Source organism: Musca vetustissima, unplaced genomic scaffold (genome assembly GCF_032173495.1).
Source record: "Musca vetustissima isolate MV318-11 ecotype Yass unplaced genomic scaffold, APGP_CSIRO_Mvet_v1 utg12350, whole genome shotgun sequence".
In the NCBI taxonomy this organism is placed as follows: domain Eukaryota; kingdom Metazoa; phylum Arthropoda; class Insecta; order Diptera; family Muscidae; genus Musca; species Musca vetustissima.
In genome coordinates this window covers 213,670-229,642 of record NW_026879966.1, presented here as the reverse complement: position 1 = coordinate 229,642, position 15,973 = coordinate 213,670, and the positions used below count along the sequence as shown (strand labels likewise).

General features: G+C 31.9%; 1 protein-coding gene across 1 annotated transcript in view; it reads left to right on the top strand.

The window, feature by feature from the left end:
• Positions 1 to 15,973, top strand: part of LOC133325218 (fasciclin-3) — a 64,963-nt gene that overhangs the window by 24,493 nt on the left and 24,497 nt on the right. Inside the window, exons 6-7 of the mRNA XM_061534000.1 lie at positions 5,580 to 5,895; positions 10,335 to 10,456. Of these exons, the coding sequence (XP_061389984.1) occupies positions 5,580 to 5,895; positions 10,335 to 10,456 (438 nt within the window). The remainder of the gene's footprint in view (positions 1 to 5,579; positions 5,896 to 10,334; positions 10,457 to 15,973) is intronic.

Sequence of the window (15,973 nt, the reverse complement as noted above, 5' to 3'; positions counted from 1 at the left end):
ACAAAGCTAAAAACGAAAACAAAAGATATACACTAGAAAGCCTAAGAATACAACAACGAATTGACAGATCCATAAACACGAAGGAAGACAAAGACAATACTAAGCTTCAGTATTCAATTGCAATAACCTAAAACACCAGTTCTGTGATATATTTATTTATTAACTGTGATTTTATTTATTTTATTATTTAATTTATTATTTATTTTATTTAAATGTTGTGGAGTCCCGTTTTTTAATTTAAGTAAATAATAAACAAAATGAAAAATAATTAAAGTAAGTTAAAAAATAAGTGCAATATATATTGAAAAGAAATTATAATTTTTATTTTGTCAATAGATCAATAAAAAACGCTCTTGAAAATGTTGGAAAAAAGCCAACGAAACGTCGAGCAAAATATGAAATAAAAGCCAGTTTTTATTTTCATCAAACACCTGACCAAAAAAGCCCAACAACAAAGTATCAATGATTAATACAACCATTTCGGTTAAATTACGCTCGCAAAAACTCCAAAATAGCGAAATTTTGAGCTAACTTTATGTAGGGTGAGAATTAGAAAAATATGTAATATGCATTTGTCACTAATTTGATGTAAATGGTCCCCCAATCCCGGAAGGTCCGATGAAAATGAAAATTTGCACAGCAAACCATAGTGAACCAAAAATTGTGTAAATCCGTTCAGATTTCATGGTTTCATAACTATGGGACTGGAATTTGACATCTGTCAAACTATTTTGTTAAATCATTTTTTTTTTAATTGAGTTGAAAATCTGACAATAGATCGCTCCAATTGCACGAATTTTTTTAAAATTTTTCAAATAGGGCCTACAGTGAAGTATGCTTAGTTTTGTTATTGTCCGATCTTATGTAAGTATGAAGAATATTTAGTATTCTTCATATCGGTTGAGATTTGAACACAACTCCTATATATAGATCACATATTTATTTTCATCCGATTTCTTGTCAATGTCGTCCAAAAATGATATGCCTGTATAGGGGATTTGTTACTGTGTGATACAATAGGAATAATGATATCTTTCCGACATTACAAGTTACAGAATTACAATCTTTTTTGTTTTTCTTGTGAGATCTTTCAAACGAATAAGCATTGATTACGATCGGCCACTTACGAAAGTAGCTGTAATCTACCCTGCATGTCCTGAACGTCATATATTCCATCATATTATCCGTACATTGTTGTGGGCTCTCCATTAACTATTAAAGAATTTAAATTCTTTTAAAATATAATAACTAAGTATCGCATGTAAAATATTATCAGCTTCCCATTAAAGTGTTAGTAATTGACAGTATTTTCCCATGCTTTGACATTTAATTTTGGTTATTTTTTTCATCTGAATATCATATTTACGCATTATTCCGTATAAAAACCTCTAATACATATTGATTACAATTGCATACATTCTTTCCTGAACGTAATTAAATTACAATGTAACCAACATTTTTCCAATTTAATTGGTTTTTAAAACCCCCCAATATTTATGAATGAATACAATTACTTTACAACTGATATTTGATACTAAAATAGTAACAATTTGACAAAAATGTTGTAGTACCTCCCACTTCATTTTTATGTGCTACTCGAATTATTCACCGGAGACCCCACAAAATATATATATATATATATATATATTTCTTCCAGTTTGGCTGTAATTTATTATTTTGGATATAACGATACTCCCTCATAATAAAATATTTTCGCCAAAAATGTACCTCGTAATCATCGTAATAAAATTCCCGATCAATTTCCCATCGCCACAATAATGTAACCGTGTATGATGAGTTTTAAAACAATGTATACATTCAAACTCAATACGAATACATATGTAATAATGTAAAATTCGAAATATAATAATTCGAGAATTTTATATTTTATCAAATGAAACAAAAAACAAGCGTATGAGCATTTCCGCGGTTTCTAACAATTCGGAGAAAAAATAAAATATTAAATGTTAAATATCAAACACAAACAACTTTTTACAATTTCCCCTAATACATTTTTGTAGACTTTTGAAAGTAGACATTTTTCACATAAATAAGAGTATCAAACATTATTATTCCCCTATCTGGGTTTATCATGATACTTTGTTTCTTTACATTTCTAGTCTTTACATTCGACTTTTTCACGGAAATGCCCATATACATATGTGTTATGTTTTAATATAACTAACAATATTTCCACATGATGTAGTCAGCTCAGTTATCAAAATTCTAATTGGTATTAAATTGTAACAATTTTATTAGCACCAAATATTATATTTGTTGTTGTTTTTGTTCTGACTATAATTATAATATTTGAATTGTAATATAACCGACATATTTGTTGGCTAAAATTTTTAATTTTATGAAGTTTTTGAATTGTTTGATTTTGGTAAATGTAACAATCAAATTCATACAAATATAATGTGTGCATATTTGTGCACGTCGGGTTGTGTATATTCATTTTTCGATATTTCTATACTCTACACAGATTATTATGTCGTTGTGCAAATGTTTCTAAAGCAGATGTTTACAATTGAGAATATACACATAATCACTTTCTGAGTCGATGTATACCTATCCGTCAATCTATATTATTATAAACAAAAGTACAGGTCGCATTTTTTTGATTCAATGAGATGCAAATTGACAAATTGAAGTTGTCAAAAGTTGACACCTATTGAAATTGTCAATTTTTTGTACGCTATATATGAATCCATGATACCCAATTCTCACAATATTGTCTATAAAACCGAAATCTTAACTTATGCAGCCGTTTCTATCGAAAATCGCGTCCAAAATTTTCGAAATACTGAAAAAACATGATATGATCTAGTCTATATAAGGTCCACTAATCCCCACAGGTATATGCTGATTTAATTTAGCCCCCGTTAGATTTGAGTGTCAATTTTTCTTTAAATAAGTAATTCGGAAGGTTGCGTTATATAATAGGGTGTGTCGTACAAGTGAATACCCTCCACCATAGAATACTGACAGTTACTTGAAATGCAAATATAGGGAACATAACAAAAAGGACCCATATCGACAGTTGTATCAAGCGATTGTTGTAAACCATAATGTGCATAAAATACAAATTTTAGCCATTTTTAATGGAGAGAAACCTGGATCGATATTGATAACGTATAGTAGGAAGAACATGTGTATAAAATCCTTAAAATACTGCAATTTAGAGGGCAAAGTTATATGTGGAAATATCTATAACGGGATCAATATTGATTACATAGTGTAGGAAATAGGGAATATTTGGATTTATTATTATGTGAGGGGCTATGCCTAATTGAGGACCAATTTAGCCCAATTTCGAAACTAATCTTTTAGTTTTTTATCTCAATACCTTCCTTTACTCTAAATATTAAAAGTACCGAAAATAAGAAGGTCACATTATAGGGGTGCTAGGCCTAAATGAGGGCCGATATAGTTAATTCTTGGTAAATTCGCCTTAGAATTCCATAGTTTGTAGGGTGTAAACTGACAATTTAGCGTGCAGAATACTATGGTTAAATATTTTAATATAAACATGGGAAAAAGCGTTAAGTTCGACCCTCCAACTTAGTGGAGGAAAGTGGACCTATACCGACATTTCTATAAGCCCATTATGTAAACCATAATACAAATTTCAGAAATTTGTAATGAATAATTATACCCTCAGCCTTATGGCTAATGGGAGTGTATACATTTTGACACGGTGAAAATATGCCTCATCGAAATATTGGTTCTAGACCCAATGTTTCATTGGACCAAATCCGTTTCAGAAAATTTTGATTTCATCTTATTATTTCTTCCAAACTCCTTCTGGGGACTACCCCAAAAAGGGGGCGAATTTTAATAATTTTTGATGGGGAGATTTGTTACCATATACGACTACAAAATACCAAATTGCAGCAAAATCGGTTGAAAAAGGCGCTCAAGAACCCCAAAATACCGAAAATTGGAAGTAGCATTATGTGGGGCCTATTCGAAAAATGGACCTATAATCATAATTTTTGTGGAGAGATTTGGTACCTATTAAGAACTCAAAATACTAAGTTACAGCTAATTCGGTGGAAAAATACGATGAAAACCCCCAAAATACTGAAAATTAGGAGGTACTGTTATATGGGGGCTACCAAAAAAAGTGGACCGATATTTATAATTTTTCGTGGAAACATTTGGTACGTAATACGAATTCAACTTGCCGAAGTTCAGCAAATTCGGTTGAAAAACGCGCTTAAGAACCCCAATACATCGAAAATTTATGGGTACCCTAATATGGGAGCTATGCCTATGCGAATATATTTAATTTTTGGTAGGGAGATTTATTACAAAATACCAATAATTATTGTCAGGAATATATGGTACCCAATTAGAATCCAACATACCAAATTACCGCAAAATGCGCTACAACCCTATGATCTGGTAACCTAATTACAACGAATTCGGTCAAAAATTGGCACATATTTATATTTATTAGTGCAAAGATTTGATTTGGATCTTTCAACCATTTAAAATACTAGAATAATCACTATTCGTGAAACCCATTAAAATACCGAAAATGGTGTAAGATCGTCATATGGGGGCTATACGAACATGTGGACCTATATATATATCCCATTAGCAATACCAAACTCACTAAGAATAGTAGCAAGAAATGGAAAATTGAAAGCTGTATCGCGGTTTCAACGGAAAGGGCCAAATAGAATTTTATTCTGATCAAAATATATATGTACATTATGGGGTACCCGAAACATATTTCGAGGTATAATGGTATATAACAAAATGAATTCAGAAGATATTATAATTTTAGTTTATATTTGTATTATATGATATTTTAAATTATTACACCTAAACTCAGAACTATTTATAATTGCAATGCAAAGATGTTTCCGCCGACCACTTTACACTGAACTCAAACAATTAAATTGTAAAATAAACTCATTTTTATAAACCTTAATTTACATGGGAACTGGAGATATTATACCATCATGGAAATGGATACGATTGTAACAAAATATAGGTTATAACAAATCTGTAATATGTATTTGTATTATATATGACATTTATTATTAACACTCTTAAAAAATATTGTAACATCAAAACATTATTACTGTATTGACCTATTTTTGGTAATCCCAAGGAAAAGTTTTTTTTTTCTGATTATTTTTATTTCATATTTTCTGTTTTTGTAAAACAAACTACATTATTATAACTTACAAAAAATTTTAATATTCTTAACACACTTTAACAAACAAACAATTACAACATAGCTCATTAAGCACCTCTATCATCATCTTGATTTTTCTAATAACCACAATCCCCTCCTCACTTTGTTTGTTACCATTACTTTCTCTCGACCACATTGACCACCACCACAACTACCACCAACACCACGAATGATTGAATGAATGCCTTCAAAATGACATTCCATGTTTGCAACAAAAACCAACCGAACAAACAAACGAAACAACAACAACAAATGACACAAATGAACCAACGGACGACAAATGTTACGCTTTTCTTTGTAACATCCTGGATTGGTCTTCTTCAACGATGCCACTACCACCAACAATAACAACGGAAAACTGCAGTAGCGATACAGAAAGTGCCGATGTGAAAGCCACCTCAACGGCAACAACTGCAACCACAGCCGCAGCTTCGGAAGTTGATCAAAATGCCCCAGTAACCGGGGATAGCTGTAACAAGAAGTCGAAACGATTGCCCTCATTTGCTGCCATATTCAAGCGCATGAATGAGCGAGATGCATCCACCAAATACCGGAAGAACAACGAAACGGAAACTGGCAACAACGAGAACGGTTCGACAGCAGACGTTGCAGGTACTGGAACAGCTAATGAACAATTGTCACCTGATGGTGCCACTGATGGCAATGACAATCAACCAAAGGTATTGTTGTAATCATTATTTTTTATTATTTTATATATTTATTTCTTTATCTTACTTTTGTATTTTATTAGCAATATTTTGGTCCCTCTTCTTTTTTATGGTTTGTCCTACATATTTGGTCAGAGTTTTTCTCCCAACCCACCCTTTACCCACTTAATGCTATTACTTCAATTTTCTTAAAAGGCGGAAGAATACAAACGGGGTTTATCAAATCCAATTATGATTTTCTAATATCATTTAGTTTCATTGAATCATCATTATGTGAATGCTGTTAAAATAAGAACTTCCTTTGATTTGTAGAAATATGATCCTTGTTTATCTTGGGTTTCCAATGCGTTTTTTTTCTGGAATGATTCATTCGTATTGTTTGTAGTTTGCCTGAATTTACATTAGTTGTTTGTATCTAGATTTATTTTGATTACCCTACCCAATAGAACATATTATTTCGAGTTTCCTTTAATGTTTCCTCAATATTCAATTTCGTCTTCTGCTTATTCTTCTTAATGGATTCGTTCTTCTCTCTATTTTTTTCTCTGTTACGAATTTTGTTTAAAATGCATGAATTTCGTATTACACACACAAACTATCCACAACAAAAGGTAATCATATGGCAAACATCTTCACCCGAATGGACATTCAAATAGAACAATGAAACGCTCAAAAGGTATTCAAAAAATAATGTTCCCCTTATATAAATATCTTAAAAATTGTTCCCTTATATAATAATACGATTTTTGTGACCTTAAATCGATTCGAATAAAAATAAATAATATTTATAACTTAGTATTATGAACGTAATAATAGATTTGAAAAAGAAAAATAGAAAATGGTCGTCTGCAATATTTTTCTATACGGAATATATAAGGCATCATATATACTTTGCTAAAACAAAAATGTGGCTCATCGAAATATTGCTTTCTTTGGACCAAGGATGTAGCGATGTCAAATTTTGTACATATCCAATCAAGGACAGTTGCATTATTAAATTTGTGAACAGACAATTTTTCTATGATTACGGACAAAATTCGGCTCAAAGGTTAATTATACCCTTCACCACACTGTGGTCCATGGTATTATGACTTTGTGCATATGTTTTAGAGTTGGGCAATGTATTTCCTTGAGCGGTTCGATCTTTTTCGGTCCGCTCCGCAAAAGGAACTAGGTCGTTCCTTTAGTTCCATAGTTCCTTTTAGTTCACTCGTCCAATGGTACACGACAGTTCGTTCGGTCAATACTATCGTTCGTGCTTTTTTTTTTTTTTTTTTTGAAATACACTCTAAATTTATATTGTGAGTAGAATAACGTGTGTCACGGTTGATTTAAATCATTATATGTAAATATAGCTGATATATATTCAAATTTCATACAAATGGTGTAACAGTGCAATAAGTGTTTTGATATTATGATATTAAATAAAAATTTAAAATTTTTGGTCTTCGTTTTTGCAAAATAGTCAGGCTTAATCCCAGTTTGTTGTTTTTATAAAAACAACTATTTATTAGTGGGGAATGTATGGCATTGTCCGGCGAGGGGTAAGGCAGGGAAGACTATAGTTTCGGATCTCGCCACTGATCCTCATCAGTTCCCTTAGTTTTTTGTTGGGATATTCTCCCCAGAAGCTATTAATAGCTTCTTTACAAAAAACCTTTCAAACCCAAATTTCTCTTGTGACAATTCGAAGTTCTTACATTACAAGCGATACGACCCCAATGAGAAGTTCGTTTCGTTGGCGCCTGACTTCGTGGTCAACAAGGCATTTACATACAACTACAATACATTTCCCACTGCTATGTATCATCACTTTGTGACCAATGCACATAACGTTGTTGTTGGTATTGCTAGTTAAAGCAATAAACCAAACAGTATGACCGTGCCTCGGTTACAACTTCAGTAGTGTTGGCGGGTTATTTGGGATACCATTTGTATTTTGTTTTTGCAAAATAGTCAGGCTTAATCCCAGTGTGTTGTTTTTATAAAAAACAACTATTTATTAGTGGGGAATGTTTGGCATTATCCGCCGAGGGGTAAGGCAGGGAAGACTATAGTTTCGGATCTCGCCACTGATCCTCATATATGTGAGATAGTGGAACGAAATTAACAACGGGAGAAAAGAATATTGACATTTTTGAGTTGGTGGAACGAATTTAACAATGGGAGCAAAAAAACAACGGAACAAAAGGAACGAGAGCAAAGAGGAACGAGCGAGCAAAAGGAACTATGTGAACGAGAGCAAGAAGGAACGATGGAGCAAAAGGAACTATGTGAACGAGAGCAAGAAGGAACGACTGGAACAAAAGGAACTAGATGAACGAAAGATTTGGACCTAGTACCGGTCGTTCCTGGAACGACACAACTCTAATATGTTTTGTAACAGGCAAAAGGAAACGAGATCGACACATGGTTCCTTTTAAGAATATGCATAGAATCCCTTTCTGAGTCGATTTATGCATGTCTGTCCATGTATTCTTGTAAACAAAGCATATGCGACCATATGATCCGAATAAGATTAAATTTGGCACAACTAACTTATTTGGCCCAACGACGTACCCTTATGAAATTGGAGAACAGCGGTTCATTTATACGCAAGAACTAATTATATTAGGTTAGATTAGGTGGAGGTATTACTCACCACATGGGTGGGTAATACCACCTACATAGAAGGACATACTCATAAGCCAATTGAGGCCTACTAATTATATTACAACAACAAAATTATTGTTATACATTTTCCAAATCTTGTTTTCCCGATGTGTATATTTAACCCATAAAATAAAAATGTGGTCTCTTTAGGTTGTGGTTGATTTTAACCTTGGAATATTAATTATTAATTGTTCAGATCCCCTTCACCGTGTAAAATATGTGATGTTCTGCATATAATAATTGCCTCTAGAGCGACTTGAAAATCTGACAAAAATAAAGATTTCGGTTTATTGCACCCTAAGTCATCTTAACATCACCGAAAAATATGGGGATCGTCATTGACCATAACCGGAACTTTATGTAAAATGTCAAAGCTAGTAGTACTAAACAATATCATAACACAACTTCAAATGTTCACGTATAACTCCCACATCCGAGTACATACAACCATATAATTGGTATCAATTTGAAGGTCAACCACGCCTCTTGAATATACTGTCAACTTCTCGGGTCTATGTCCGTCAGTAGTAAATATATTCGCCATAAAATACAAAATTTGTAATTTTTCACAAAAGTCAGGGTCCATTTGACCCGGTAAATATTGATCGATCTTTATGAAAACAGTCATGCTTATTCGTTGGCCTGATCCCCTTCTCGATGTAAAATTTCGCCATAATTGCGGCCTCTTGGGCGACCAGAAAATTAGTCAATAATTAAGTATTTGGTCCAATTCATCTCCTAAATATCAACCGATCTTTACCAAAAACAATTGGGGCCTTCATTGGCCAGAACCCATCCAAATGCTAGATTTCGTGAAGATTGGTCCTTAACTGTGGCCTGTGTCATGTTTACAAAATATAGTAGACACACATGTCTAGATCGACTCAGCTAGTCAAGATATGACGATCGGTATAATTAAAGGTGGATCTAGGACCAATATTTTGCGGCGTTACAAACTCTTTGGGCTGTACAAAGCTATAATACCCTGACAACATAGTTGTGTAGCGTATAAAAATCTGAGGTATTTCGTTTCAGTTTTCGGTATTCATCAAATCGATGGGAATCTAATAATGGTAAAAGATAACTGTAGAAATTGAATTAGGGAATTGATCGGAATCAGTGACTTTCATGATAGCTCCCATATATATTTTTATCCGATTCTACAATGGTGCACCCCCGTGTGTCCAATTGACATGAAATTGTGCACAGCGTACCGTATCGAGTATTGATTAAAGTATAAGAAATCAGATTAGGATTACATATAGTTTATGGATTCGCTCGATTTTCTATAAATTTTGTTCGATTGATACCCATAACGTATCGAAATCGATTCAGATCTACCTACATCTGAATCGATCTTCCATATATTATATACATTTAGTCGAAAATTATGAATGCTTTATTATAGTTCCAAGTGGGGTTGGAAACTCAATTTCATGTGACTATCAGCATACTTCACGCCTTTTTTACTTATTTGTATTATGAACAATATTTCAAAACTCCCAACAAATGTTCCTTCGCCGTTTTGAAATTCTAAGTTCATATTTGGAAACAAAAACATGGCTATATGTATGTCGATGTGGCCACTTTTGTCCGATTCTATGAAAATAATAGGCAAAATTACTTTACATATGTATGCATAACATACATACATTTTTGCCCATTGGAATTATTCTAAATTATATATAAAGTTAATTAATAAATTACATTTATATGTCAATCTAAAATTGTTATTTGCATTGCAATATATATTTTAATATTTACCTATTTTTCCCAATTCTATTTATTTTTTCCCACAGGAAGACAAACAACTCGTCTATGCAGAACTTGTATTAAAACCCGCTGAAAATAATGAACCACTGCCACCAAAAAATTCAACTGAATATGCGGAAATTGTCTATGTGAAAAAGGATGATAAAAAGTAAATAAACAAAGCAAAATTGCAGCAATACATATGAATGCAGCAGCACAACAACAACCGATAAAATTCATACACACACACAAACACTAAGTGGCATTCAAAAATTCATTTATAAAAATTACAAAACAAAAAAGAAAATATAAGAGATAAACAAAATAAAAAAACAAAAATTAGGTGTTAATTAAGAGATAAAAAAACAACAACAGCAACAAAACAGTTTTCTAAAAACTAAATGTAAACTAAATCAAATCATATTCATTATTTATATATCTCTAAATGTTGTTTTTTATATTTATTTAATAGAAAACAAAATTGTGGGAAAATTTTATTGATGTAGAAAAGGGCAAAAGGGATTTCGAATTTTTGAAATGATAACGCAGAAATTAGAATAAAATTAAATTAAATTATTGTTATTTCTCAAAATACCTTTATTCAAATTTCATGAAAATTTGCTGGCCTAATAAGATTAGTGTTTGTCGATTATCACGAATTTAGGGAGATTTGCCTATTTTACTATGAAAAATGTGTAGAATTTGCATATGCAATTTAAGTAAAGGCAATGTGAATATTTTATTAAGTGAATTCATAAATAGAAATTATGATCATATTTCAAATTGTATTTAATAAACAATTGAATTGTAATTTGGAGTGTGATTATGCTCAGAGTAAAGGTTTTCAAATATGTTATCCTAGAATAGTCGAATTAAATTATTCGTTCCATATTTCATATAAGTTCCGTTCCAGAATCTACTAATTTTACAAGTTTTGCAACTTTTTACTAGAAAACATTTCCTAAACGTTTTTGGAGTTCCTAAACTGGTAAAACATTGAATCACTTTTAAGAGATCACAATACCAAATGGCGTTCTCTTTGTAATCTTTTTACTCGAGAAATTTGGCCGAGTAAAAATGGTAAACAGGAATGCCTTCTTCTGATTGACTGTTATGCTGATTTTGAAGTCATTTTGGAATTATAATTTTGCCATATTTACTAGATTTGCGTTCTTGAACTTTCCAAATTATTTTGTACTCTGAGAGCGATTTTAACACTAGAACGCCGAAGGCGGTCATTTTGACCGCTTTCCAATTTCAAGTACAAAAACAATTGTGCATTTAATGACAGTTTTTTTTTAAATTTGGTGAATTTTTTATAATAAACGTAATTCTATGAGGTACGAAAAGTCACCATATTTTAAAAAAAGTGTCATTAAATGCACAGTTGCTTTTGTACTTGAAATTGGAAAGCGGTCAAAATGACCGCCTTCGGCGTTCTAGTGTTAAAATATTTCCCTTTTACTAGCTTTACTATTAAAAAGTACTGGAACAGACCAAAATTGTTTAAATAGTTTTCTCAGAAACATTATTATCCGAGAGGTACCTTGGAACATATATGTCACTCAGATTAGATAAAATTTAGTGGCACCATTGGGAAAACAATAACATTACCGAATAAGCCATATCCAATGTAACGATCACCTAATTTATGGTATCGAGGCCCTAAAATAGACTTCAGAACCACGAAATAGTTCATTAAATATATATAGAATCAGGTGGGGTACTCTGATATAAACGTTTATCAATAACACGTAAATATTGAAAATCGGTAGAGTTAAAAAAATGCACATACAAACAATTTTTTTTTTTTTTTTTTGCAAAATACCCAAACACGAGCCGTTACGATTATATGACAGTATAATTTCTAACATACAGTCGAGTACGGTTATAGAGAACTTGTAGGGACCAGGCAAATTTGTCCATTATAGAAGAAGTTCATTATATCCGATGTAAGGCAAAATATAGGCTTACCAGAAAAACTGTATATTCAGTTAGAAACTGATAGGTTTTTTGTCCTTTTCGGCTATTCTTAAGGTGGTTCTCTTTTTCTCTGACATTTTTGTAAAGAGAATGTTGAGATTACTAAATAAATTGGCAGTGAAAGCTCGGTGATTAGTATTGGATGCGTTTACAAATTATACTCAAAGCTGACATGTCTATAAAGAAACCCCTTGATTTTCATATCCATAAGGAGTATATGTAAACATTATTATGATGAAAAACGTTTCTCATCCTCATTTCGAAAAAAGTGCCATATTTTTACCAACCCAAAATCAAGTACGAGAAGAAGTTTATGGGTTTAAACCCTCTTGTCGAAAAGTCAGAACTATACGACGGATGTCCTATCATTCGATTTTCGCCCCATTCCAGTTTTGCAGAAGCGTTTCTTTCACCCATAACCTTTTTCGGTCAATTGTATTTTTTTCGATTCGTAAAAGCATCGCGGTCGTATTTTCATACCCTCCACCATAGTATGGGGATTATATTAAGTTTTTTTTCCCCGTTGTAACTCGTTTGTTTTTCCGTTTGTAATTTGAGACTCTATAAAGCCCGCCTGTCCTTCTGTCTGTTGTAATCACTATAGCCTCTATACGAATTGAGATAGATCTCCAAAATTTTGCATAGAGTTGTGTTTTGTCTGCAGGCAGGTAAACTGCTAAAAAATTATTAAAATTGACCCAATTCGGTATTTTGGGAATTCTGGATACTTTTTCGAACTGAATTGGCTGTAATTTGAGTAGTCATGATAATGCATATAGAAATAGAAATCTGGTAACTCCCGTAGTGAATAGACGTGATTTTCTTACTGCTTTCAATCAGTGAAATTAATTATTAAATTTACTAAGCTAAACTTGAAATGGTTGCCTTGAAGAGGGGTGTCGATTCGGTTTACTCACGCCTAGAAAATTTTGAAAAAAATGTTTAATTAATTTGAGTTTGCAGATGGTTCACCGAAAAGAAAAAAATCGTTAGAAGTTGCTCAAGGTGATAACTTAATTACACTAAACTCACCAGTTGTGGCTCCGCTACGCAACAATACTAATAATAATATTTCAGCAAAATTCACCTAGTGGTGTCGCCACTAAATCATCTAATGGTTGCAGTACTCCGATAGAGACCTCTCCTCCCTCAGCACCTACTCTTATGGTATAACATCAAATATTACTCTCAATAATCGTTAATGCTCCTATTCCAATACCTGTTCAAGCTTCCAATATAGTGACTGATCCTACTAAGAACTGATAGTAGTTCCACCTAGAAGAACTATCTTTATATCTAAATTACATGCTGATACGACAGTGGATAATATTCGTTGTTATGTTAGTAGTAAATTGAAAGACCTACCGGAGAGTGATTATAAAATTTTTAAATTTAATTCATCAACTCCCCGCGAGATTTCTTCATTTAAGCTTATTGTTCCAAACAAAGTATTCGATGTTGTTCTTAATAAATCTTTTTCGCCCGACGGTATACTAGTAAAAGAATTTTTGTTTAGGGAAAAGGAAAACCCTGCAAATTCTCCGCCATTGTTGCCTCTTCAAAAAAAAACTAATGTTAAAAAATTCCTTAAACTTGATCTATCAAAATGTTAGAGGCTTAAAAACAAAACTTTGTAATATTTTTTTAAAATTTTTTGACTATGAATATAAAATTCTTGCTTTTACAGAAACATGGCTTAAACCAGATATCCGCGACAGTGAACTTTTTTCTGATCAATATCAAATATATCGCAATGATCGAATTAATAAAATAGGTGATGGAGTGCTAATAGCGGTCCATAATTCCATAGCTTCTGAACGCCTTCAATTACCTGATCATCCTAACATTGAGCTAGTTTGCATTAAAATAAAATTATCAAATATTTCATTAATTTTAACGTGCTCCTATATTGCTCCAAATTCTGATTTAGATATTTATCTAAAACATATTGAACTAATTAAAGATATTTCTTCATATTTAACAAACTTTGAATTGATTTGTCTTAGAGACTTTAATCTACCCAACATTTCTTGAGTAGCTATTTTCCAGAGTAGCTATGATGTAAGGTGGATTCTTTGTAATTATATATAAATTGGCCATTAAATTGTAATTTGGCTTCAATTACAAAGTAAATAAACACAAATTAAATAAAATTGAAAATTTGATCCTCGTTTTGGTGTAACCCCATAAAATCACCCTCTCTACCCTCTCTATTTTGTAATCATATTTTTCTCACGTCGTTTTCGGTATATTCAATGTCCTATCTATTCTCCTAGAAGCCCCTATTAATTTTACTGAAGGTGGAAGGCTGAAAAAGTTCGCCCGGATCCAACATAAATTCGTTCTAACTTGTTTCAATATTACGTTGAATTAATCGACATGAGCCTGTTTCAAGCGATATGCAAGTTGTATAGATCCTATGAGAACAAACCTTTTTACGGCTAGAAATTCGGATTCGAAACATGTGATTTCAATAGGACGGTGCCAAAAACCAAACAGTACGCCGCTGAATACCGCCTTTTTTCTTAAGAAAAAGCACAGTCGATTTTTTCCACGACTTAACAACACTCAGAGCCAACATCCATCATCGAAAATTGTTTCTAAGATAATAACAGATGCAAAGGTGCCGGCAATGACCATTCTATCCAATAATAAAGCTTTCGAAATGTCTCACGCGGTTTGCGTCAATATTAAAAAATATAAAGTCGTTATTATAAACTTTTGAAAACTTCTTTACTATTTGGTGAAGCCGATCAAAATTCCGCGCGATATTGATTATAAGTTCATCACGGGTGTTGAAATATCACATTGACTCACATGCGTCATGTTTCAGTTTTTCAATTGACAGATTTAAAGGGCGGTTGTCGAAAAAGTTGTAAAAAAAGAAATTAGCTTGATTAATATTTTTTTGAAGCTGGACATATTAACTTACATTTTTATTGCGTATTAGTCGATCCGTTTGAGTAATTAATATATTTCATATTCTATAGTATATTTTTATACTCTAGAATAGTTTTATACTCATCCTTATCCACAAATCCGCTCTTTTATTCATATATGGGTACATACCTACTTATGCACAATTCAAACTGTGACATCATTTTCCAAAACACCAACATCAACAAAATTATTGGGTCAGTAGATTTTCATGAAATTCGTGATTTACATACATAGGTATTGAAATAAAAAAAACGATAGAAAATAACAATGAAAAATGCACAACAATATAAAAATAAAATAAATCAACTAAAAAATAAACCATGTCTATTATCATCACATCATAATAAAATTAATAATGGTAATAATAAAAAATATATTTTTATTTATGCTTTCAAATTCTCTGGACAGAAAATAAACATTCGAAAAAACAAAACAAATAAAATGAAAACGCCAGTTTAAAATAGAATTTATTTTCAAATGTAATGGAAGCTTCAGTTGCAGAACAGTGATAAACAAAATTGCAAGTAATCTATGTAACTATGAGAATTTTTCATTGTAACGCTGTTAATATGTATTTATTTGCAAATTAAAGTCGCTTTTTACAATAATATAGTAGATTATTGTTCGAAATAATTATTTAAAAAAAAAAACTATTTTCTACAATGTCGAAAGTAATTGAAAATCTACAATCATTGACTTTTAGAACCTTAAAAAATATTATTTTTCATTATTTTGAACTACGTAAAACCGAGACGTAGTTCTT